Genomic DNA, 24,275 nt, shown 5'->3' on the forward strand with positions numbered 1-24,275 from the left:
AATTTTTTTTTTTTAACAATTTAAACTTATCATACGGGTGAGTTAAATAGACTAGAGTATGTTTAATGAGAGAAATGAAGAATTTATAAATGAGTTTTGTTAACCTTAATTCTTAAAGCAGGATAGATAACTAATAATAATAAAATTTTATTAAAAAAATTATTGTATTTTTATAACTTTAATATAATAATTGTGTATTTTTTTATTAAAAAAATTTATTTGTAAATGTTTAAACTCAATCCTAAATATTGAAGTTAACAAAACTCTTTATAAATTACTCAACTAGCTTATTTAATAAATAATAATATGAATAAACTTTCTAAAGGTGTTTAGTTAGGGAGCTTTTTTAAAAAACAAAAGTTAGTAACTTAAAAATTCTAATTTGATACATTGATAGAAGTATCAAATGACTAACAATTTACCAGTTGTACTATTTTTTTAAAATTTTATTCTTATTAATTTAAAAAATGACAAATTTTACTCTTTCCTAATTATATGTGCATACTTAGTCATTTTGCTATTTAAATTTTTAATGTAATACACTTTACCTACTACTAATAATAAATTTATATATAAATTTATTAATTTTTTAATGCTATATACTCTTAATGTGTGTTAATTCAAATAATACACGATTAATTTTTTTTTAAAACGAAGTTTTAGTTCTTGTTGGAAAAACTCATCCTTACTCAGCTAGAATTATCTCATATAGAAAATAGGCATTATTTATACCAAAAGTTACATTAACATGTCATTTTAAATATATCAAATAGTTAATCAATTAATTTTTCAGTCACCTTCAATTCAACTAATTGACTTACCACTTTTAATGTTCAGCTCCTAACCTTTCAATGCCTAAACTTTTTAACTAATAGCAAACTTTCCAATTAGATATTTCAAACAAATTATAGGCAGATGTGTCTACATTTAAATAAACTTGTTAGTTATCTAGTAGAGTTGCCCATCAAACAAGCTAACGTGAAAAAATTGTGATCGATTTATCAATCTGTACTAATATATCAGCGTCAAAGAATGTTAAATTTGGCTTTCCAATTCCTCTAGCTGATATACCGTTTCGTAAAGAACTTTTAGACTAAGGAGGAAAAAAAGTTAGGTTCCTGATGTTTCTAATTGAGTAGGTGGATGCACTGTTTGACAAATGCATTTTATAAAATTGACAATGACATCATACTTCCTCTTCCTTAATTTGGTCAAATAGAGTTCAGTTTAAAAGCTAATATGTTCTACTTCCCATGATGTCGAAAGCCACTAATCCAATTTATTTTGATAACCAGAAACAGTCCCTTTGAATTTGGCAACTATGCCAATTTCTTCAATATTTCACTCAAGTATGAGCAACCAAATATGTGAAATTACAACAACCCTTTTATCGAATTGAACCTATTTAAAAATACAATAGATTCCAAATCCAGATTTCGGGAATATAGCCATGCTTTGTAGGTAAGGGTTTTGGTCATATACCATTTGAGTGTAATCAAATAAGAAATTTTTTAACTTGTTCAATATTGTGCAACATAAAAAAGTCATATATGATAAATTTTATCAAAAATTATAAAATTTAATATAATTTAACATATTAATAATATTAAATGTTATAATTTTTCAAGAATAATTACTATATATAATTTCTTATTTTGTGCAATATTGTAAATGTTAAAAAAAAATACATAATATGTAAAAGATATTTTGCATAATAATTAATAAATATAAAACATGCCTAAAGTGTTCACTTTTATCAGTGTACTTGAAGGAGTCTATTGCCTTTTTAGATAGTCTAATTAAATCTTGGTCATTGTGGACCACTGTTCAAAGCTCCTTGAAGAAATTGTGGAAGAGTCAAATTTCGATGGAAGAAGCAGGTGGTTGACATCGACATGTTGCAAAACAATAACTGAATTTTAGAATCAGAATATGAAAAATGTACCCTTCAAAAAATTAAATTTTAAAATAATTTATTGTCCTAAACTCAGTAGATTATAAGGTGTGAGCATGTACAATTTAAGATTATACCGGCAGGAAGTTTAGAAGTATATGCTTGATTTATGTACATGAGTGGTATTTTTTTAAATCTATAAAGAAAGCTGTGATGAAAACCAGATTCCAATAGACACAATTCCAATGGTGGCAAGAGCTTGGACCATCTCCAATATAACATTTTGTCGCTGCTGTGGTAAATTCTGCCAGTCTGTACGCCTGCAAGCACTCAAAATAAGACATCACTATAATTAAGGTAAAAAAATCATATTTGATTTACAAGAATTGACCTATTTTATGTAGCTGATATTTGAAAAAAAAAAGAAAAAACACAATAGCACTTGTGCATATGTATTTTCTCATTTATCATGCTTTACCATAAGAATAATAGCTGATAGCTTTATTTTGTTAGATACGTTGAGTACATAAATCATATAACACAATTGAAGTTGATAAAAACTAAATTCTTAATATATTATTTATTTGAATATCTAGATTATGAATTTTACTACATGCAAGCCCAGTTTTGTTCTTCACAACAAGGCCTGGCCAATAGTAAGACCTTAAACACTGAAGTCCAAAATCATATATACATGAGAAAATACATACCCTAAATCAGCAATTGCAATGCTAACATTATCGTGCGTACGTCGGTCCTGCAGATTATAACATTATAAATATTACTAAAACTGTGAAGTATCAAAATGTAAGTGTGAATATAATTCATTAAGACTTACCAAAGCAGCTTGCGCAAGCGCTTCACAAGCTAACTGAAATAAGAACAAGTAAAAATTTATTGCTACAACTTTGATGGCTTATTGATATCGGTAAAGGCCTCAAATATGTATTATGCATACCTGAATGTTTCCGTGTTTTCGTAGTTGATCCCTCACTAAAGAAACTGCTTCTGAGCTGAAATTGTAGCAAGAATGTGAAGGTAGAAGCAGAAAAAGAAAGGTACCAGAAATGAATCAAAGGGTCATGCAGTAGACCTGCTCATGTAATCCCATAAGCCATCAGATGCTAATACTATAAATTCTGCATCTGAGCCAAGAGCTACTTGAGAAATATCAGGGTATGCAACAACCAAGTCATTGTTGAGCTGTACACTGTCACAAAGGCATCATCACATTAAAATTTATAGTTTTCAGTATTAGTTAAAAGGTCAATTTGAATGTCACAGTAACACAAAGGGCGAAAACTATCATGCTATGAATTCATATGAGCTTTGGATTTTGATTATGTATTTTAGTTAACAGAGAATTATTTTTAGTTTAGACTACATGTATCTTCCACTAAAAGTAATCATGTTCAAGTCATGTAGGATCATTATGGGTGACAAAATCTCTAAATATTTAACACAACTGCATACACTAGATTTCAAGATCATAGGTTAAGTTGGAACAATCTCTAGTTAATTCACGCACTTGGTGGTGAAAGAATGAAGCTGATGGCAAGTGGCAACCCTAATAATTTGTGTGTGTGACAATCAATGAAATTTTGAACCATTCTTCCTCAAGAAATCAGACCTCTTTAGGACACAAAAAGTCTAATTAACACTTTCTCGGTGTCTTTGTAGTAGTTGAAGTTTTAGCAAGATATAAATCAAAGCAAAATAATTCATATCCTGATATCCTTTCTTTTTTATAAATGTTAATGTAATACAACCCACATTGGAGAGAATGTAAGGGATAACTATCAAGACGCATTAGATTAAACCTACCGAGAAATAAACTTTGCTGACCATCTTCCTTCCTGAACTCCTTTTTGCAGCATCCTTTTCACATGCAAAAGGTAGATATAACCTTTAGCAAACAATTCAATACTGGTAGAACATTTACAGAAACTTTAGGAGAAATTCCTTTATACTAGGCTAGGAGGAATAGTGCAGAGGTTAAGGACTGTACTCATTCTTCTTTGTTTTGAATCGTATGTCCCCAAATGCACGAGATACAGCAATGTCTCCACAGATTCTACCATTGACAATCTATAGTCAACACACATTTGTGTCATCATCAGTCATTCAGTTGGCTTTTTTATTTTTAAAGAATGGTGATGACTTTTATTAAAATAAAAGGGTATTCCAGTGCACAAGGCTCCTGCCATTGTGGTGAAAACAAATCAATAATTATGAAAAAAAATTCCATCTCAATCAGAAACAATGATCTTCAATAAAATTGTAATTTGAAATTTTGAACTGTAAATTAAGGCTAAAAACGATAACCTAAATATTGATAAAATTCAAAAGTGACCAATTTCCTATCACATGATATGCTTCGGAAGGAAGGAGCCTTGTGGAAGTTTATATGATATTATTTCCCTTCTGGGAGACAAATTATATTACTTGTAGTTTCTCCAACTACAAAACCACAATATATAAATGATAAAGCCAGGAAAGAGAAAGAAAATTGTTATATGTCCCATAAACAAGTTAGTTCACATCCTAAGTTGTCAAAACTTTCAAATCAGAATTAATTTTCATGTATATAGAATATTGACTAGGGAAGATTATCAAAATGTAAGTAAAAAAATGAAGGAACAAGGAAAACACACCCATCCACCTGCTTCTCTGATTCTTTTAATTTCTTCTAGAGAAGTCTTGTTGCTCCCATATGGTCGGTGAGGACTAGTCAGCACCTCTGCTTTTCCAGATCTGCTTAGAACCTACAAGAATAAACAACTTAAATACAAGCAGGTAACTTCATAGATATTCCATCCCCTAGATACCTTAATTTAAAGATGAGTATCAGAATAGTGCACATGATAGATATTTTTCTTGATAATTCTTGTACAGAGAAAAGTAAATAAAGAAGTACATTTTCTCATCAGTAGCTGTAGTCTAAGGATGGATAATACATACAACAGATGAGTCACCAATATGTGAAATTAGCATCTTATCATCTCCTATGAATATTGCAGTTGCTGTAGCACCTGATTGTTCTTCCTCTCCTTTCATTTCAAGCCTTTAAAAATGAAATACTGTCTAAACCTTCAATGCAATCATACCACCAAATCGAGAATCATATGAAAACTATAAAATTAGACACATTTTATGGAGATCATCGATTGCAGACAATGTACTAGCTTACCACTTTAGCAACCTCATGTCAGCTTTGACAAATGCCTCCTGTAATGCTCCTTCAATGGCTCTGAAATCTTTCTCAACTAACAGTAACCCTCCTTGTAAAGCTTCAAGACACTCCTTGTACAGCTCATCCCTGTGGTTGGCACTTGGCACATGAAATCAACGATTCAGATTGTGCAAAAAGTGATAATCCATTTACCAGAATCAATTCAGAACGAAAAGAAATCACATATTCATACAGCACAAAGATCGATGATTGCAAGGAAAGGAACCACATCATATATGAAATGCATAGTTTGGATTGAAGGAAAGGAACGAAGTAGAATGGAATGATATTACGTTTTACTGTTTGGATTGCTTAAAAAAAATGTAATGGAGCAAAATATGATGAAATGCATTTTATCTCATTCTATCCCATAGCCCTCATTTTCATCCCCTCTAAAATTTATACCTTCCTTTTTTATCCATTCCATCGTAAAACTATCCAAATAATAGAGTGCTAACTTGTTCCATTCCATCCTATTGAAGTCCCTCTGAAGTTTCATATTGAGTACAATATGACCAAAGTAGAACTTATATAGGTTAAGGCAATCCTCACCTTACAAACTAGCTCTTAGGGTTGAGTTAGGCTTTAGCCCAAAATTTAAGACATCCTACTCTACTCCTCTAGACAAACTGCCACCCACTCTCCAGAAATTCATAGACATTAAACATTGAATTCAATGCAACTAATCGTGTTAAACTCTATTGTGGACCTTTTCAACTCTTTTCAAGTAATCTCATGCCAATACAACCAAAAGCTTGGCTACCCATCATCAGTTCACACTTAACACACCCCATTATGGCATTACAAATGGATATAAAATGAGCAAAGCGAACAAGGAAATCGAACGATACATAGGAAAGCTTGAATTTTGCAAAGACCTGAGGAACTGGACCGAAGAATAGCCTCCATGGCCATCAAAGACAGCAGCAAAAGAGAAGCCATGAAGCGCATCATTTCGAACAATAACATCATCTTCCATCTCTTCACGGAGACCCTGCAAAGCAATGGATCCCCATCTTATACCGGGCACCTCAGTGAAAGAAGATGGAGCATCAATGGCTATGGCAGAGCAGCACCTGCTTCTGCTCGTATTGGCAAAGCTGTTTCTGTGTGTGTTCTTAGAGGTGGAGCGGCCATGGAGCTTGTTCAAGAGGAATCTTTGTGTTTGTGGTGTTGGCAAGGCCATTAGATTAAGCTGAAGCTGAGAGAATTGTTGATGTTGTTGTGGTTTTGGTTTTGGTGGGGAGATAGATAAGTGACTTAATAGAAGCCTCTAACTGCTTTAACGGATTGGATTCACCGATGGGATGAGATTCTCCTCAAGCTCTTGTAGTCATATAATAAACCTTAAAAAATGTTAATAAATTGGACCCACAACAAGAACTGACGTGGCAAAACAAGAACGAGGAAAATCATGGTCCTAGACCCTACCCTAGGGGATGGTCTCTACTATAATCATGTAACTCACCAGTATTAATTTTGGTGGTCAAACTACAATGTCTGATTTTCTACAAACTGCATGGCTGTGGTTCAGATCAGATAAAGTGAGGCTGCTACTCAATTCAACAAAACTAGCTGATATTTCAATTCAAGATTAAACCATTTACGTGGCCCAAAAATGTTCGGTTGTAATAATTCATGATTTTAGTTTGTATAATTATTATTATTATAATATAGATCATTCATTTCTTATGGGAAAGAGGATCATGTCGAGATAATAATTTTCTGCGTGACTTTACTTAAAGTGAAGAAAAAAGGTCCGTGGCTCAATTAGCAAATTAATCGGGCAATACAGCACATCACCACATTAATTATAAATGCTGGTCAATTTAAAATTATAATTATTTTAGTTTTAAAATTATGAAAAATGACTAAAATCATTTAAAAATTAAAATAAATAATGTTTAATAATTTTAAGGATTAAATAATATTTTTATAATTTTAGGAATTTAATTAATACCCGTAATTTTAAGGATTAAACTAGTGTATTACTCCAAATTAGTCTACATGTAAGTACATTTTACCTACATAAAAGAAATTAAAATTCATTGAAAGTACTTAATAGCCTAGAAATAAACCAAGTTTGGTCAATAATTGAAATATCTTGACTTTGTTTAGAGGAGAGATGATATAGTGAAGAGAGAAATAAAAAGGTAAAGTAAAATCATAATTTGCTAGTCCGACGCAGGCGGGCATGGATTGAAAAAGTAAATGCAATGCTAGTTATGATCCATGTTCAACTTCTTTGCAATGAGTAGAAAAATACCTTTTATTTTTATTTCCGGTTTGAAGATAACTTTAATTTGCATACGAAGTTACCCACAACAGCATCTAATTTAGATGGATGATATGAATTCCTAACCCTAGTTTAAGATCTCAGCAAAAATAAATACATAAATAAAATTCTGGACTTCATGTCTCTTCTTCTCTCAAGTAATGAGGCCCGGGCTTGAAGGGATCAGGCTCATAATATGCCTCTGGGCGGTAAATTCCAGCATCATTCATTCGGTTGCTCAAAACATGAAGAATGGCCTTCTTCTCACCTCCATACTCATCCCTGTTGCTCTCTACATAAGAATTGGCCTCAGCTGCTACCTCATTCACAAAATCAAACCTATTATCTTCTGATAACAATAACCTCTCTATGTCCATTGCCAAGAGCGATCCCTGTTCCCTTATCATCCTCACCTGCTCCTCAAGGAAAGGAAGGCGCTCCATTTTATAGGGCAGATATTCATCCTTTTTTACCTGCAACAAAATCATTTTACCTTAAATATTCGGGTTAATAACCAATGATGTTAGAGGAGCCTGTGCCAATAGCATGAATTACATGTTGTATTTTTCACCAATAACTCATATTTTTACACCCACTTTTTCTTACATTCATTTTTCGTCCTCTCTTTCATATTATCTCCTTTTTTCCTTTTTTATCACATCATCAATAATATCTTACTTTCTTTCTCTTACTCTTTTCTCTACTTCCTACTCTCTCTTCCCTCCACCCACTCTAAACCCAGAATGTGTATGTCAAGCTATAATTATTCATTCACCAGCATGACCATTCTGTATTCATTCTGAAATTATTCATTTTGCCCAATTAACTAGAAAAGAAGAAAAAAAGCATTGAACAATCTTCATGTGTTTCATTGTGTGCATAAAGATTAAGCAGAAGATAAGGGTATCTATTGACTATTGAGACTTATAAACCAAATATTGGGAGATATACAACGGAACCATGACAGAAACGAAGCAAAGACATTAATTAAGCTCTTTAACCTCAACTCTCCGATACCTTACAAAGTTTGGAATGCTTCAACCAAACAAATATACACTTACCTCATATAAAATCCTAACCTCTAAAGCTAAAGAAGTTCAAACACTTGACAGCTTAACTACTACTTTGCACAAGTCAACAATAGTCCCACAACTAGCACTTCACATCTAGAAAAAACTTGTTAACGTAAACATAATAAATATGCTACACTCGGTAAACTTTCTCAACAAGTACAGCAACCAAAGCAAGCATTTTCATTTTTATTTTCATTTGCTTTAATTTGGGAGTTTAGACAAACAGGCAAGAGACAAGCGTAAAGAAAAAATGAGAAAACTCCCAAAAGCCAAAATCGTGAGAAAAAGAGTATAAATCCACAAAGGGTACCAATGTTCTTCGCCTCCAGACTCGTTTTCCACGACCCTCCTTGCGCATTTGGGGCATCATCTTGCAAAACCAAAACAAGTTCAGTTCGGATAAAACGCAAGATTCAAAATTTTCGAATTTCTTCTACCTGAGAGCTAACCCGGAGATTCGGGCTCCCCGAATTTCCACGTTTTAACTCTATCTTCTGCAAAAAAAAAATTAATTTTATAATATGGTTGGAACTTGAATTCACAATTTCAGGAAAATAAAAAATTGAAAAGAAAATAGTTATCGTAATTGTGTGCATTTTGTCGGAAAAGAAATAGGAGAGTACAGGTAAAGCTAAAGAGAGAGTGAGGGGGTTGATGCGGATAGCCATAGCTTTGTTTTCGCGTGCTCTGTGATATTCGCTTATTCTTATCACTGTATATTTGTTTTTTAAATATGGGCAACGAGTATCAAAGTCATTGTTTATTTCAACAATTCTATCTCTTACCCTTTTTCTAATCAAACAAAGGAGTGTAACTTTGTAATTCCATTTTATCATCTTTACCTTCTTCCTATTTCTTTCAATTAACTGACTGTTAAATATAAATTAAATAAAAATTTAAATAAAAATAAGATTTTTTAAATTTGTATTAATTTAATTTTTTTCATATATATATATATATATAATTTTTTTGTGTATTATATGTTTGATCTTCTTTTTATACACAGTTAATGCTTAAAATTATTAAACTGTCTAGAAATTATATAAAAAATTAATCTATTATTTGAACCATTTTAGTATATTATTATTAAAACTTTGCATTTAAAAATAGTTTTTTTTAATGAAATATTTCATGTACCTTTCAATTGTATTTTAATGTATATTTTTATTTGTTACTTTTCTTAGTAAAAAATCTCATTGTCTTCGTTGAATGAACATCTTCTTTTATTGTAACAGCAATTTAATATTCTCTTATAAGATGTACGATGAAATTTTTCATCAGGTAATAATGTGAATCTTTCAGTTGTTAATAAGATTCGTGTTAATATTTTCATGTTGACTATAACATTTTTGAGCAACAACTTTTGTTTTGTTCCATTCCTAAACTTCTTTGCGAGAAGGTTGAAGATAAGAACTTGTTGATATGTAAAGCACTTAAATCAATAATTTTTCCTTTTGTCATTCTTTTAATAATTGATTTTTTTTTTTCATTTTTTATCCTGTATTTCTTTATTATATCTTTTGTAAAGTGTGATGTATGATTTATTTATTTATTTTACTTTGAGAGTTATACTTAAAATGTATGAATTTTTTTGGATTGTGTTTTGTACTCTTTTTATCATTATTTGGTTTATTGGAGCCTTCATATCTACAAAACATATATTCCTTTCTTTTCTTTTTCATTCAAGTACGCATTTGTTATGTTTTGTGTGTGTGTCTGTGTGGTTTTTTTTTTTAAGTTTGTCATTTTTTTTTCATAGTATAATTATATGTACTCTACAAAATGTCATGTACGGACTTATATACACACACACTTTAATATTAAAGTTAACATAAATATTTTCTTAAAAATATTAACTTTTTTTTTTTTACATTTCTTTCGTTTTAAAAATAATATTTAAGCTAATATAACATGTTCTTATTTTTTTTCTCTCCTCTTGTAATAAAGGTGATGAAAATAAAGATATACCTTTTCTTTAATTACAAATATATATATACACACCGGATACAAAATTATATCTGAACATTTAATACTAGTTCATTTAGCAAGATTCAAACTTAAAATTACAGGCTAATTCATTAACTAATGTTCAGACTATTATATATATACTTTTGAAAATAAGTAATTGTAAGCCTAATATATAATTCATTTTAAAAAAATTAACAAAAATATTAACGTCGTAACATCATATAAAAACTATTATCAACGAGAATCTCAATACTTTATTTAGGATACAATGAGAAAAACGTGAGTTTGATAACATTAGTTGGACTCATAAAATACATGTGTGTGTGTGTTTTTTTTTTATTATTGGACACATAAGAGGGGGATAAATAAGATGAAAATGAAATAAAAAAATATTTAAATTAATAAAAAATAGAAAAATTGTTTAAAATTTATGTGAATAATTGAAACAGAGTAAAATAAAATATGTATATTATACGTGAAGATATTTGGATCGCATTGAGCAGAGTTGGTAATATATCCCTTGGAACAGCACAACCCCAACTCAGACCCAGTCTTTAATATTTGCCTTCCACATGAAACCATGCCATACTTTCAAAGCTCTTCTCTCCCAACAACTTAGTGATTGTCTCCATTCGCAGTGGTTACCCAACACAAGCTCTCACAACTCACAACTAACATCAATCTACACACAAACCCAACCCTCCATAAACCTCCTTTTCAATATTCATAAGTGAGAGCCTAAATATGAATAACCTAAAAAAATTTGATTTTTTTTATCCCACTTCAAAAATTTTCCTCCTCCATACTTTCTATTTTCATCTAACAATATAAACTCAACAAGTAAACCCAATGCCAATATTGATATCTCTCATTTTCTTCTATTTTATTTTCCCCAAAATCAATACAATTTAAAGCACCTAGAAATAAAGGCACATAACCATTATTTCTCATTAATGTATCATGGTAAATGTCAAAATCATTTTAATATTACACAAAGTCATAGACAAATAAATTCGATGTGAAATGTGAAAAAGTTACCACAATATCTAAAAAAATAATGTATTCACCTATTTATCTAATATATCTATCTATCGCAGCAGAAGTTAGACCTTGACTGTTGAGTGGCTGCGATGGGCTGGTAACAGTATAAATAGATACATATTGTTAACACGAAAAAAATAATAAAAGCAGTGACACACTTGGCTTGGGCTCATCTTGCTGCTCAACTCTGCAAACAAAAGATACTTGGAACTTGTTTCTAGGGTTTCGAATTCAATGGACTCAGATTGATTGCAGAACCAAGTCAACAAAACTTGTAGTAAAATCTGGTTCATTCCCTTGACAACAAATGCTAACTCCATTGTATTGTATTCATTGGGATTATTGACGGAAACATTCAATTTCTAGTTTCGAACACCAAAAAACCTAATCCAAGTTTGGTTCCTCGATGGAAAGGTCTAGATCTAAGAGGAACTACTACTATGACCAAGACTATGATTCTGAGACCTTGGCTAAGACAAGGCCACGCTATAACCACCACTACAGCACCAGCGCTCATCGCCATCGCGGCGGCGCTGGCGGCGGCGGTGGAGGTGGTGGCCGTCATCCTAAGGCGCAGGACTCGCCGTTAACGGTAACCACAAGTTACCGCATTCTGTGCCACGACATGAAGGCCGGGGGCGTGATTGGCAAGTCCGGCAGCATTATAAAGTCTATAAGGCAGCACACCGGCGCGTGGATCAACGTGCACGAGCTTATACCGGGAGATGAGGAGCGAATCATCGAGATTTCCGACACACGCCGCCGCGACCCTGAGGGGAGAATGCCGTCGTTCTCGCCGGCGCAGGAGGCTCTGCTGCTGATCCACGAGAGGATTCTTGAGAGCGATGCGGCGTTTGGGGTGGCGGAGGAGGAAGAGGAGTACGTCGGCGGTGGAAGAGGAGGAGGAGGCGGCGGCAGTGGGAGCAACCGCGTGGCGACAAGGTTGGTGGTGTCAAGAGTGCATGTTGGGTGTTTGTTGGGGAAAGGAGGGAAGATTATTGAACAAATGAGGATGGATACGAAGACACAAATTAGGATACTCCCTAGAGATCTCAACCTTCCCCGTTGTGTTTCCATGTCTGAAGAGATTGTACAGGTTCCTCAACAATAACAAGCTTGGAACTTTTTTCATCTGATACCTTATATTGCATGCATGCTCAAAACAATACCCCCCTTCATTGATTTTGTTGAACATCGGTTTTGGACTATATGGACTTTGGAGTGTCACTCGTGGTGCTTCATTTTTGCTTTTGGAGGGTACTAATAAAATTGCAGAACTGAAGATATTAATGGGTTTTTCACGTTTCACTCTACTCTTTGCTTCTTTCTCATCCATTAAATGGTCAGCTTCTTATAAACTAATAATGTAATAAAGCTTCCATCGTAACTGATTTTGGCTGTGGCATGAATGCCATTTGAAGCTCTCCTTTATTAACATTACTTTCGGCTAAAGAACTGAAAGGAGGAAAGATGTTCAGTTCCAAATCAAGATTGCTTGCTTCGGAATACATATTATGTTGGATCATTGATTTGTGCTTCGTTACCCAAGTTTTTAATAAACTTCTTTAGATTTAGTGGTGGATCATGTGCTTCTTTAGTGATCTGGTTGAACTTAGCTTGATCAAGTATGTATCTGTTGATCGATTTTTCCTTGAATTTACTCTGAAAATTGAGACAAAAAGTTGGCTGTGGCATGCTAATTTGAGGATAACTTCTTTGCGTTTATCTTTTATACTGAATTTTAAACGATTATACAGATATTGGAAGTATGGAGGTGCATGGTGGTTTATAATCTGATTTGATTTATCTGCAAATTTAGCTGTTCAAAAAATATTTAAACCAAGTCCATTAATTATATGATATTCTCTGCAGGTTGTAGGTGATGTAAATGCTGTGAAGAATGCTCTAGTAATTATATCATCACGATTGAGGGAGAGCCAGCACCGTGACCGCAGTCATTTTCATGGACGTGTACATTCGCCAGAGCGTTTTTTCTCTCCTGACGATGATTATATTCCTCATGTGACTAGTGGATCTCGTAGATCATCTATGGATGGGGCTGCTTTTGGATCACGAGTATCTACCACAAATACCAGGAACAATAACCACCCAACATTAGGTTATGCAATGGAGCCTGGGGCTGCTCCTGTTACTGATGATGCACAGCCCTTCTATGGGGAGGAACTTGTTTTCCGTTTACTTTGTCCAGTTGAGAAAGTTGATCGTGTTATTGGGGAATCAGATGGAATTGTAGAGTTCCTTCAGAATGAAGTTGGCGTCGATGTAAAGGTCATTGATCCTGTTGGTGGTTCAGATGAACAGATAATTATGATTACTTCAGAGGAGGTACCTTCCTTCTCTCTCTTTCTGTTTCTTTGTTTGTCGTGTATTGTGTACTACTAGTAGAAATCATTTAAGTCTCTAGTTCAGTTCTTGGAACAGTGCTTTTCCTGCATAACTTCAACTCTTCTTTAGTGCAATTTGACATGTTTTTCATGTAGATATAATATACGTCATGTTTAACGTTCTAAGTTTTAACTGCCATTATTGCGTTCTTAAAGGGTCCTGATGATGAGCTGTTCCCAGCTCAGGAAGCTTTGTTACATATACAAAGTCGCATTGTCGATCTTGTTCCAGATAAAGACAATGATATAACCACCAGGCTTGTTGTCCCATCTAGTGATATTGAATGCTTGGATGGAAAAGATGCTTCACTATTGGAAATAAGGAGGTTGACTGGTGCTAATGTTCAAATTTTGCCTAGAGAAGAACTACCTCTTTGTGTTGCAAAAGCTGATGAACTGATACAGGTTTGTCATTTGACCACCACTTGCACAAATATTTTATTAGATTCCCTTGGAGTCTGAAGGAGTTAATGATAAATGTTGACCTTAATAACGATGATAGATCTTATTCCTCAAAGCATCATACTGGGTGCATATGTACCCCATTGCTCTGCCATTAATTTTACAAACCAAAGAGTGCATAGTTCTCGTTGGCTTTGTTTATTTGAAAAAAATTACATTAAATGTAGACAGGATGAGGACAAGTCTTGGTGCAACAATAAACTTGTTGCCTTGTGACCTAAAGATCACAGGTTCAAATCCAGGAAATAGCCTCTCCACCTGTCGGGGTAAGGCTACATGCATCTACCCTCCCCAAACCCCACTAAATGAGAGCCTTGTGCACTGGGGTATAGAGATTAGAGAGGATCTGAAACCCTACCTTCTACGAGGCTAAAACAAAGACTATTCAAATTCTGCTTTTATTTTCATTTCTCAATTGCTTCTCTATTGCTCATACAGATTGTGGGAGAGATCAAAGCAGCCCGAGATGCTGTTGTTGAGGTGACATCAAGACTAAGAAGTTATTTGTATAGGGATTTCTTTCAAAGGGAGACAGTAGCACCAGCAGCTCTCTTACCTGGTGTGGAGGCATCTTCTTCCAATAATATAGCTCCAGTTACTGAAACTTCCACAACCTATGAGAATATGCAGACTGTGGGGGCAACCCTTCCGTTGAAGGTATTCATTTGATGCGACAAGAAATGCCATGTTATCTTTATGTATCTGTTATCTAAATGATCGGCATTTGGGAGATTTGTTAGCCATCTTTAGTATATATATCTTGTTTCCCCTGAAATTTGAGTCAACACTACATTGGAAACTTTTGTCTTGCCAGTGATTTTTTAATGTGTGGGCTAACCTTTTCTTTTCTTTTCTGAGGGGGCGTGGGGGTGGTATATATTTCTGTCCATATTGAGTGTGTCATAAACCTGTTGACGAAGCAAGTCATCAAATGAACCCATAGATTATTATCCACTGATCAAGTTATTTTTTATTTTTTTAAAAATAAGATATATTTTGTGCATTGGCTATCCAAGTGTAATTTACAATCTCAGGTGTTCTGAAGTGATGGCTTGGGCCACTTTATAGAGAATATTGAATTTTTAATTGAGAAAAAATGATTTTTTTTCCTTTCTCTTTGGAAGGAAACTGGAGGATCAAGCATTGAGACAGGAAAACAGAAAGAAAGTGATCGCCGTGATGAGATGCCTAGCGCTTTAAATAGGTAACTGACCCTGCCTCATCTCATGATAGGATGTGGTATTCTAGTGTGGACTGTGGAGTGACTTGCCAAAAATGTCCTTGTAATCAATAGAATGGTGTGCAACTTCTGCAGTGCTGTTTTCTTTCTCCCTTTCCCCCTTTCTAATATTTTATTTTCCCACCTGTATTTGTGGTTAGGATTGCTGTGCCTCTTGTCACAAGGAGTACACTTGAAGTTGTTATACCAGAGTATGCCGTACCAAAGCTTATAGCAAAATCCAAAAGCAAGCTTGCACAGATAAGTGAGGTGTGTGTGATTATTATATCTTCAGTCCCTTTCATATTTAAATTGTAAAAAAATTGCTAGAACTGGCATTCCAAGTAGTTATACTTAGAACCTTAAATGCCATGCTTACTTTTATTATCTTCCCTCGGACATCATTGAGGAGCTCCCCACCCCCCAAAAGCTCAATTCTGTGAGCGATGTAATAACTCTAAGAACAAGAATGACATAACTTTTTTTCTTAAATGATCGATGGGTATTTCTTTATATTGCTGGACTTCCCGGATTGTATCGTTATATTGTACTTCAATGTATTTATATTTCTTGTTTTTTTCCTTGGAGTTAGATTTATATTCTGGAAATTATTATCCTTATATTACTACTTTTACTCTCAATGAAAGCCATTCATGTTCACTTATGTTTTCATGGCAACAGTTATCAGGAGCCAATGTAACCCTTGTAGAGGATAGACCAGACGTAACGCAGAAGATTATTCAGATATCTGGTACTCCAGAGCAGGCAGAAAGGGCCCAGAGCTTGCTCCAGGGATTTATTTTGAGCAGTAAGTTGTCAATGTCTCTGGGGTGTGGCTATTTTTATTCTCATGCATGCATTATTAGTCTTTTTTTTTTGGGGGTGGGGGGGGGGGGGTGGGGTCAACTCATGCATGCATTAGTCATGGTCTTGGTTCGTAAAGAGTAAACACCCATGTCCTGTAAATTGAAACGATATTTATTTTTGTTTTTACAGCACAAGAAGACGGCCCTTAAGTTCTTGGCATTCCGGAAGCTGGTTTAGACTAAAGGATAGTACCATTGATTTAGCGTCTGAGGCATTTTGTTCCATGCACTGATTGGTTTCCATGTTTGGAACATTGCTGTCACCCAGAGTTGGAATTTTCAATGTGAGAGAAGCACCCTCCTGTAAATGTTGTATTGAGAGCTTCTTTGTAGTTTTATAAGCAAGTGCGTGGGAGCATTTGTTGGCTACCCTGGATGGTGTTTTACTAGATCTCATACCTATTAATCAAAAGCTTTTTCCCAACACTGAAACAGAAAGCCAAAAGGGTTGAAAATATGTTTCCATTACGTGGTTTCCATTATGCATAGGTTTAAAATAGGCTAGACGACTAACTTATGCTTTGCAAGGCTTAAGTTTGGTTGACTTTAAATTGATTTAGGCTATTATTATGGCCCGATCATTAAACTTATTTAAAAGTTTACATTGTAACAAAATCTTTTAAATAAATTAAAAAATTATCCTTACATAGGTTCTTGAATTTAAACTTATATGTAAATAATTATGCTTAAGTTTTTAAATAAAATAAGTACAACTTTAAAATAATAATAAGACTTAGTCGCAATTTAATTTCATGATCTAATTTATTAGTGATTTTAATCTAAATTTTTAAATATTCATATATTTAGTTTTTATAATCTTCAATTTTTTAAAGTAAATTTTTTAATTTTAATTTTTTATTGAATAATTAGTAAGAATATAACAATAATATAATATATCATTGATTTATATAAATTTGTAAAAAAAAGTATGGATATAAAACTCAAATAAAAAAGATTTTATCATTTTTATTTAAATATTTTGTACATGTTTTTTTTTTACTAATTTATACAAATTAATAATATTCCACATTTGATATATTTTTATTAATTTATGAGATTTTAAAGTGAATGACTTAATTTGAATAATTTATTTTTTGAGGAATTAACTATTTCATCTTTTCAAGAAAAAAAACTAAAATTATGCTCAAATAAGCTTATTCATTGCATGTAGATGAATAATAATAATAATAATAATAATAGTTATCCAATGTTTTCAATTAAATAAAGTTTTGAAAATATTTAAACCTGATATATTCAATAAATAAGCTTCGTTTGAACTAAGCTAGAAATCTCTAACAAACGGTTTCACTCGTTTTCATTCTTTATTATGCACATTCAATATTTGTTAGTTCCAATGGCCATTCAATCGCATTTCATCTCACAATTCTGAAGTAAAAAGCAAGTTGTACGCTTGATTTGAAGTTAAAGTATCTCTCTAGATACCTGTCACATTTATTTTACAAGCGTTTAAAATATAAAAACTATTCTTGATACTGTCTAATAAATGTAGTTCCACCAATAAAATAAATGTGAATTCAAATAGCCTAAAATGTTTATAAATGTGAGACCACCAATATCACCACATGGGATTCAATATTTGTTTAAAGATCAAATGTAGAAATTTAAATTATTATCTTCTTTTTTTAATTTCATCCTTCAAAAGATATGTTGTTGAAAGAACAAAAAAAAGTCGTTTACAATTTAGAGAGGAATTTATTTTTAAATTTAGAATAAGAAAATATCAAATTCAGAACAATTCAAAGACAGTTAAATCGAAAATATAGCATGTTATAAATTATAGATTATTTATTTTGATGTCCCGTTTTGTTTAATTAATGTATTGATATGGCCTTAAGAGAGCTTTTTTTTAGTAAAAGTAATAAATGTATTTAATTATTTTCGTTTTAAGTATTTATAAATAATATTTTTTACTTAAATATAATATTTATTATACTTTTATATTTTTAATAAAAATTTATTATTTTTATTTGCTTATGCTTAAATTTTAGTTATTTAAATATTTTTTTTAAGGATTGACTTTAAATATCTATAAATAGTACACTTTTATTCAAAATGTAACATTTATTATATTTTTTATTTTCGAGATAATAATTAGTTTCTTTAAAGAAAATCATCACTTATATTCAGTGCTAAGAACTGAGTTTAAATATTTATAAATAATATTTTTTTATTAAAAAGTATATAATGTTTAATATTTATAAACAAATCTCTTTCAAAACTGGAATTAACAAAGCAATAACTTGTTTAAAACTTGTATTATTTTTCAGTTTGAAATGGTGGACGATAAATGGAAGAAGATTGCTAATAGGTTGGGAGGTCGGAATCTTCGGTAACGTGTGATTAAGGCCATTCTATGTTGCTACGTGTCTTATGGTTATTGGTTCTTGAGTCTGATACCCTCCCTACACATAACGTGGACAGATTCATATACATGAAAAACCTCAAACACCCCAAAAAATAACGTTGTCGGTTTGGGTTTTGTTTTTGGTCTGAGGTTTGGGTTAGAATCGTAGCAGAGGCCCAAAACGCCATAACAGAGTCAACTAAGCCCAACATAAACCCGCGCTTTATCCGTTTCTCTGCTTTTGTTTTGCTCTATTGCTAAGGTTTGATCCTAAGAAGAAGACGAGGTTTGTGTGCACAATATAATGGAAGCTCCGTTTGTTCTTCCCTCTCCCTCTTTCACTGCTTTCAGGTTCTTTTTCTTCTCTTTCTCCGAACTATGCTTAGTGCTTACTTTGCATTAATGCTTTGTTCGCTGCAATCACCTTAGGATAGTAATAGCAACTTTATTAACTTAATTGAAACTTATGTGCTTTACTAACGCTCATATTTGGTGGTATTTATACCTTTTCGGAATTCGGAATGACATTTATAACTCACCTCGTCCTATTTGATTTTATTTTGTTTTTTAAGTATTGAATAGTTGAAAAGGAGTTGATAAAAAACCATTAAAATTTGCTTCATGGATGAAGTAGCAATGTACCAAAGAAATTTGTTAATTTGGGTGGGTTTGGCTGTCGTTTTCTGAGACTTGGGCAGACAATATTTGGTGCAAGTATGGAAATGAAGTTATGTTCATCACTGTGAGAAACCATCTCTACCTATATTATGTTCTAAATTCGGATTCTATGGATTTGAGTTAACGTGAGTTCTTGTGATGCTTTTACCGTATTGTGGAAAATTAACCGCCTTGTTTGTGGATTGAATCATCAGATTATATTTGACAAGAACTGGACACTGGCACTTAATGCATATGGTGAAGTGCCTAAATTCTTTTAATAATTTAGCTGCAATTGTGCAAGTCTTTGATTAAGAAACATGTTTAATCTGTGAGTGCAAATAATTGCTTCTGGGGATTCCTATTGTGTTTTCAGTCGTCTAGTCTTTATTTTAATTTACACATCTGATCAGAACATTTTGTGATGGATTGGCCTAATGTCTTTTGTCGTCTATTGTTAGGACAAGCAAAGAGCTTCTCCATATGCCATCACTGTTTGAGTTGAAAAGCATAACATGCTTCTCAGTTTGTAGTCAAAAGCAAGATTACAATCGAAAGATGTACATTATACCCATTAGGACTGTTTGTGCTCGGCTTTGCATCGCAAGATCTTCAGTTGGGTCGTTAGAATTTGGTGGGACAGGTCCGCCTAGCAATGCTTATTCAGGATTTTCAGCTTCAAATGACCATCAGAGGTGGGAATTGGTTCAAATGATATTGACTTCTTTTCTTCCACTGCTTGTGCCTGTTGTTTTTTGAAGTATTCTGAATTTCAATTTTGCACTTAAATTTTCTGACCATTGCATTATAATTTTATCCTCTATAGGTAAAGCATCTTTGTATCATCATTATAACTTAAATTGTTAATCTTGGATTTACAATGTCCCTTGACTCTGCAAGTGACACATTGCACAGAATCAGAGATTTTGAGAGAGAGTTGGAAGAATTATTTGATGAAGTGAAAAGAATGATTAGGATGGGAAACAAAAATGATGCAATAGATCTGCTTAATGCAAATTATGAAGTGGTAAAAGAGCGACTGAACACAGGCACTAAAGGCATAGAAGAAGCTGCTATTTTGGACATCATAGCACTGGGTTACATGGCTGTTGGAGACTTAAAATTTGTTGATTCTCTGTTGAATATGGTAATTTACCCTTCTCCTTCCACTCTTGTGAATTCTTCGATCATTTTGAGATCTTGTACAATTAAAGTTGAGATTCTCTGGATTCAGAGTAACTTAAATTTATGTGTGCATGGTATGTCATTTGTTGAACTCTCAGAATTTGCATGCCTCTTTTACTGTCTAGATTAAGATGTAGGAGTATCAATTTACGAGATGATACTGGCACCAGCTTTCACTAATTACTATAATGAGATTGGAGTACAATGAGGAAATCAAATGTCAGTTTTATTTTTGTTTTTTATCATGAATCCACAAATTTGTCATGGTTGTGAGGTTAGAATGAACAAGGAGCCGTTTGGAAGAGCTTATGACTTATTTAAATAACCTTCTTGGTATAGCTTATCAAAATAAGCTCTTTTTAGCTTATTCAAATAAGTTTCATGATCAAATTGATGCTATAAGTCCTCATGTGAAAAAAGCTTATTGATTAAATGCTTAATGAGGTTGCTTACCCAAATGCACCCTAAATGGCCACCAAAAATGGATGCTGTCAAATTATCTGCTCACTCTAGTCTTGACTACACACATTTTCTTGCATGAGCTGAGTGTTTCCATCTGTCTGGTTAGGGGTCAGTGACTTTCTATTAGTATCACATGTATACATGTAACTAATAATTGCAAATTATTATATGTGCTGCAAGTCTGTTGAAATGCTGAAGTCAAATGCACACCTCTTTCTGCTGTTGTTCCTGCTAAAATTTAGTGATTCACTCCCTTTTCTCTTGGAGTGCATTCTTATATTTTCATTAATGCCAGATGAAAGAAGTTGTTGACAATTTGAAGGATGATGCACCACATCTAGATTCAATACTTATGCACATGGGAAGTATGTATGCAACATTGAGCAAGTTTGAAAAATCATTGGACACATATCAAAGGGCTGTCTACATTATGGAGAGGACATATGGTGAGTGCATTTTTCAGTTAGTAACGTTAGTTTTATTTAATATTTAATCTTATTTACCTATGGTGAATGGCTGTCATTATGTTGGATAGCTTATCTGTTTGATTAGAAAATTGGAGCTATTTTTCAATTGTCATGTCTAATTAGAAGCTACTTTTAACTGTTTTCAATCTCCATATTCCTTCACAAAATGATCCTTGGTGAAGCCATCTTAGCTTTTAATTGCTGTGTTCCTTTTTCAAAATTTTGATATTCTCAACATAATTTCTTCTTCTAGGTAAGGATAGCACTTTTCTTGTTACACCCTGTTTGGGTATGGCAAAAGTTCTTGGTTCCATTGGAAAAGCAACAACAGCAATAGATATATACCAGCGTGTAATCACTCTCTTGGAATCAAGAAGAGGTGCTGAAAGTAAGGATTTGGTCGTACCTTTACTTAGTCTTGGCAATCTTTTACTGAAAGAAAAAAGAGCCAATGACGCCGAAAGTCATTTTACTAGGTTAAGCTTCCTATTTTTGTTTTCTCCTTCCGTATTCCATGCATGTTATACTTTGATTTCTTCAATAATACTTTTATTTATTTTTGTTTTCCAGGGTTCTAAATATATACACCAAATTGTATGGACAAAATGATGGAAAGATTGGAATGGCTATGAGTTCCTTAGCCCAAGTGAAGTGTGCTCAAGGTAACTTTATAATAATCTTGCTCATGCAGTTTCTCTTGTTGTTTCATGTTTCATTTTATACCCTTTATTCTTTCTTTCTTTCCTGGTTGCACAGTTAATGTGAATATTGATTAGAAGTTCTTTAATGTATGATAGATTTTGTGTCATTCAGAAGAATGGTGGAATAAACATCTATTTCTATCCAAATTGTTGTTTGGTCTTTTGTCATATATGGAAATTACTTCAGTGATTTTTTTCGTTCTTTTCTTTAAATGGTCTCCAATTACTGGGCCCTGGTTTCTCCTTTCCTTTCTTTTTTTTGTGGGTTACAAAGTCTGGGTATGTATTGATTTGCATTATATTTTGCAGGGAAATCAGATGAAGCAATTCATTTGTTTAAACACGCTCTTCAGGTCATGAAGGATTCAAATTACTTGCCACCAGATGACAGTATATTGGAAAAGATGAGGGTAGATCTAGCTGATTTACTTCATGCTGTGGGGAGGTAAGCTTTTCCATGCAACCTCACTATTTGGAATGAAAATTTTAAGTATCTTTTGTCATTTAAGAATGAAGGATTGCAACTTAAAATAATTTTTTTGCTGAATTTTTGTATATTTAGACAACCTAATGGTCCAAAAATAAGGATGGAAGAACCAAAAATAAAGGAAACCAAGATTAAAAAACTGAAGGTTATTGAATTGAAGCTTTGTATATGGTAAGTTGGTAACTCAATACTTACTGTGATCGGTTTCTATTGCTTTACTTCAAGAGGGAAAGAAGGCAGAGAGCTTTTAGAGGAGTGCTTATTGATCACTGAGAGGTACAAAGGAAAGGAGCACCCCAGTTTAGTGACACACATGGTAAATCTTGCAACTTCATATTCACGGTCAAAGAATTATGCGGAGGCTGAGCACTTGCTGAGAAGAAGTTTGCAAATTATGATAAAGCATAAGGGAACTGATGACCCGTCCATCAGCTTTCCTATGTTGCACCTTGCAGTTACACTCTACCATTTGAAACAAGATGAAGAAGCTGAGAAATTTGCTCTGGAAGTTTTGCACCTCCGTGAGAAGGCATTTGGAGAAGATTCTCTTCCTGTTGGTAAGATTTCCCTTTCTTCCTTGAAAATATAGTCTGGCTCAACTTAATATGATCTAGATAGTCATTATTCTGTCAATTCAATTGAGTTGCATTTCACTGATGAGCAGTAATCAAATTCTTATACGGAAGGGAAATACCGTGAGCCCAACTTTTTCATTTATTTCTCTTTGGGATGAAAATTGATATATAGTATGCATGGCAGGAGAGGCTTTGGACTGTTTGGTGTCTATACAAACCAGACTTGGTAAGGATGACAATGAGTTACTCAAGCTGCTTAGAAGGATCCTGAATATCCAAGAGAAAGAATTTGGATATGAGAGTGAGGAGGTTTTGGTTACCCTGAACAAAATTGTATACTACTTGGATAAATTAGGGAGAAAAGATGAAAAGCTTCCCCTACAGAGAAGGTTGTCTCTGCTTAGGAAGAAATATAAGCAGATGGTTCATCACTAAAGGGGTATCATAATATATCATTATGATGTTTGTGATCTTTATCCTTCCTTCATGCTTTTTTTAAGCATTTCTCCAAATGTTTCCTTGTGTTACTTCCCAGTGAGAGGCTATGACTATTTCTTTGCGTTCACATTAGTATATGGGGGTGCCAATTAGAACTATCGTAAAATGATAACGAGGAATTTCAGGTTCATAATAACTAGACGAATTGGGGAATGTTTTAACTTTTTTCTTAATTAGTAATATACTCAAATAAAAATAAAAAATGGAGGAAATTTGGTGTATCAATTGCATTAGCGTGGATAATCATCCCAGATGAAGTTATTACACCATATCTTAAAAATTTTCTAAACAATAATATTTCAAAAGCATTTTCAAGAGAGCTTAAAAAATTTATTTCTTCAAACATAAATATTATTAAACATGCACTAAATATATTAAGGCTGTGACCCATCCTCTCAAATTATTGCTTCCATGCAAGTAGGTGAGAAGTGATGAGTGAAAGT

The 24,275-nt window shown here is 33.1% G+C and overlaps 4 protein-coding genes across 16 annotated transcripts; 2 read left to right on the forward strand and 2 right to left on the reverse strand.

The window, feature by feature from the left end:
• Nucleotides 1-1,638: 1,638 nt before the first annotated feature.
• On the reverse strand, nt 1,639-6,574 carry LOC113853236 (protein phosphatase 2C 57). 8 transcript variants are annotated; one of them, XM_027483752.1, is made up of 12 exons: nt 6,005-6,435; nt 5,085-5,213; nt 4,856-4,958; nt 4,549-4,659; nt 3,903-3,982; nt 3,719-3,772; nt 2,988-3,104; nt 2,853-2,907; nt 2,733-2,765; nt 2,605-2,651; nt 2,116-2,214; nt 1,639-1,823 (listed from the first exon to the last, which is right to left on the reverse strand). In XM_027483752.1, exons 1-12 carry the CDS (start codon nt 6,310-6,312, stop codon nt 1,811-1,813), a joined length of 1,149 nt encoding a protein of 382 aa, XP_027339553.1. In that variant the 5' UTR covers nt 6,313-6,435; the 3' UTR covers nt 1,639-1,810. The 8 variants fall into 8 exon arrangements, 7 of the variants coding, with proteins under 7 accessions (XP_027339553.1, XP_027339548.1, XP_027339551.1 ...); XM_027483747.1 differs by having other exon boundaries at nt 1,643-1,836; nt 5,085-5,225; XM_027483750.1 differs by having other exon boundaries at nt 1,696-1,833.
• Nucleotides 6,575-7,374: 800 nt separating this feature from the next.
• LOC113852596 (protein PLASTID TRANSCRIPTIONALLY ACTIVE 7) lies at nt 7,375-9,221 on the reverse strand. The gene is made up of 4 exons (XM_027482911.1): nt 9,098-9,221; nt 8,912-8,968; nt 8,785-8,844; nt 7,375-7,874 (listed from the first exon to the last, which is right to left on the reverse strand). Exons 1-4 carry the CDS (start codon nt 9,140-9,142, stop codon nt 7,539-7,541), a joined length of 498 nt encoding a protein of 165 aa, XP_027338712.1. The 5' UTR covers nt 9,143-9,221; the 3' UTR covers nt 7,375-7,538.
• Nucleotides 9,222-11,622: 2,401 nt separating this feature from the next.
• On the forward strand, nt 11,623-17,079 carry LOC113872693 (RNA-binding KH domain-containing protein RCF3). Of its 5 annotated transcripts, none has more exons than XM_027510445.1 (8): nt 11,623-12,579; nt 13,356-13,829; nt 14,045-14,293; nt 14,789-15,007; nt 15,475-15,554; nt 15,731-15,839; nt 16,251-16,377; nt 16,566-16,898. In XM_027510445.1, exons 1-8 carry the CDS (start codon nt 11,890-11,892, stop codon nt 16,583-16,585), a joined length of 1,968 nt encoding a protein of 655 aa, XP_027366246.1. In that variant the 5' UTR covers nt 11,623-11,889; the 3' UTR covers nt 16,586-16,898. The 5 variants fall into 5 exon arrangements, 4 of the variants coding, with proteins under 4 accessions (XP_027366246.1, XP_027366254.1, XP_027366275.1 ...); XM_027510453.1 differs by having other exon boundaries at nt 11,637-12,579; nt 14,075-14,293; nt 16,566-17,079; XR_003505908.1 differs by lacking the exons at nt 15,475-15,554; nt 15,731-15,839; nt 16,251-16,377; nt 16,566-16,898 and adding an exon at nt 14,522-14,616 and having other exon boundaries at nt 11,637-12,579; nt 14,789-14,915.
• A 1,907-nt stretch (nt 17,080-18,986) lies between these two features.
• LOC113852595 (nephrocystin-3) lies at nt 18,987-23,963 on the forward strand. 2 transcript variants are annotated; one of them, XM_027482910.1, is made up of 9 exons: nt 18,987-19,151; nt 19,919-20,152; nt 20,373-20,604; nt 21,400-21,550; nt 21,825-22,047; nt 22,142-22,233; nt 22,582-22,717; nt 22,985-23,316; nt 23,519-23,963. In XM_027482910.1, the coding sequence occupies exons 1-9, from the start codon at nt 19,105-19,107 to the stop codon at nt 23,767-23,769; spliced, it is 1,698 nt and encodes a 565-aa protein (XP_027338711.1). In that variant the 5' UTR covers nt 18,987-19,104; the 3' UTR covers nt 23,770-23,963. The 2 variants fall into 2 exon arrangements, with proteins under 2 accessions (XP_027338711.1, XP_027338710.1); XM_027482909.1 differs by having other exon boundaries at nt 19,030-19,151; nt 19,919-20,153; nt 20,329-20,604.
• Nucleotides 23,964-24,275: the final 312 nt, after the last annotated feature.

The sequence above is a fragment of the Abrus precatorius genome, unplaced genomic scaffold (assembly GCF_003935025.1).
Source record: "Abrus precatorius isolate BTA unplaced genomic scaffold, Abrus_2018 Scaffold10, whole genome shotgun sequence".
Lineage (NCBI taxonomy): Eukaryota > Viridiplantae > Streptophyta > Magnoliopsida > Fabales > Fabaceae > Abrus > Abrus precatorius.

Excerpts from the sequence above, each read along its gene's own strand:
- LOC113872693 (XM_027510445.1), top strand. The coding sequence starts at position 11,890 with ATGGAAAGGTCTAGATCTAAGAGGAACTACTACTATGACCAAGACTAT. Across the intron at positions 12,580-13,355 it reads TGTCTGAAGAGATTGTACAG|GTTGTAGGTGATGTAAATGC; the intron begins GTTCCTCAACAA and ends TATTCTCTGCAG. Across the intron at positions 14,294-14,788 it reads AAGCTGATGAACTGATACAG|ATTGTGGGAGAGATCAAAGC; the intron begins GTTTGTCATTTG and ends TTGCTCATACAG.
- LOC113853236 (XM_027483746.1), bottom strand. The coding sequence starts at position 6,312 with ATGGCCTTGCCAACACCACAAACACAAAGATTCCTCTTGAACAAGCTC. Across the intron at positions 5,226-5,977 it reads CAAAATTCAAGCTTTCCTAT|TGCCAACCACAGGGATGAGC; the intron begins GTATCGTTCGAT and ends TCATGTGCCAAG. Across the intron at positions 2,652-2,732 it reads CGCTTGCGCAAGCTGCTTTG|GACCGACGTACGCACGATAA; the intron begins GTAAGTCTTAAT and ends TATAATCTGCAG.
- LOC113852596 (XM_027482911.1), bottom strand. The coding sequence starts at position 9,142 with ATGGCTATCCGCATCAACCCCCTCACTCTCTCTTTAGCTTTACCT. Across the intron at positions 8,969-9,097 it reads CTCTCTCTTTAGCTTTACCT|AAGATAGAGTTAAAACGTGG; the intron begins GTACTCTCCTAT and ends TTTTTTTTGCAG. Across the intron at positions 7,875-8,784 it reads TCTGGAGGCGAAGAACATTG|GTAAAAAAGGATGAATATCT; the intron begins GTACCCTTTGTG and ends ATTTTGTTGCAG.
- LOC113852595 (XM_027482909.1), top strand. The coding sequence starts at position 19,105 with ATGGAAGCTCCGTTTGTTCTTCCCTCTCCCTCTTTCACTGCTTTCAG. Across the intron at positions 19,152-19,918 it reads CCCTCTTTCACTGCTTTCAG|GACAAGCAAAGAGCTTCTCC; the intron begins GTTCTTTTTCTT and ends GTCTATTGTTAG. Across the intron at positions 20,154-20,328 it reads CTTCAAATGACCATCAGAGG|GGATTTACAATGTCCCTTGA; the intron begins TGGGAATTGGTT and ends ATTGTTAATCTT.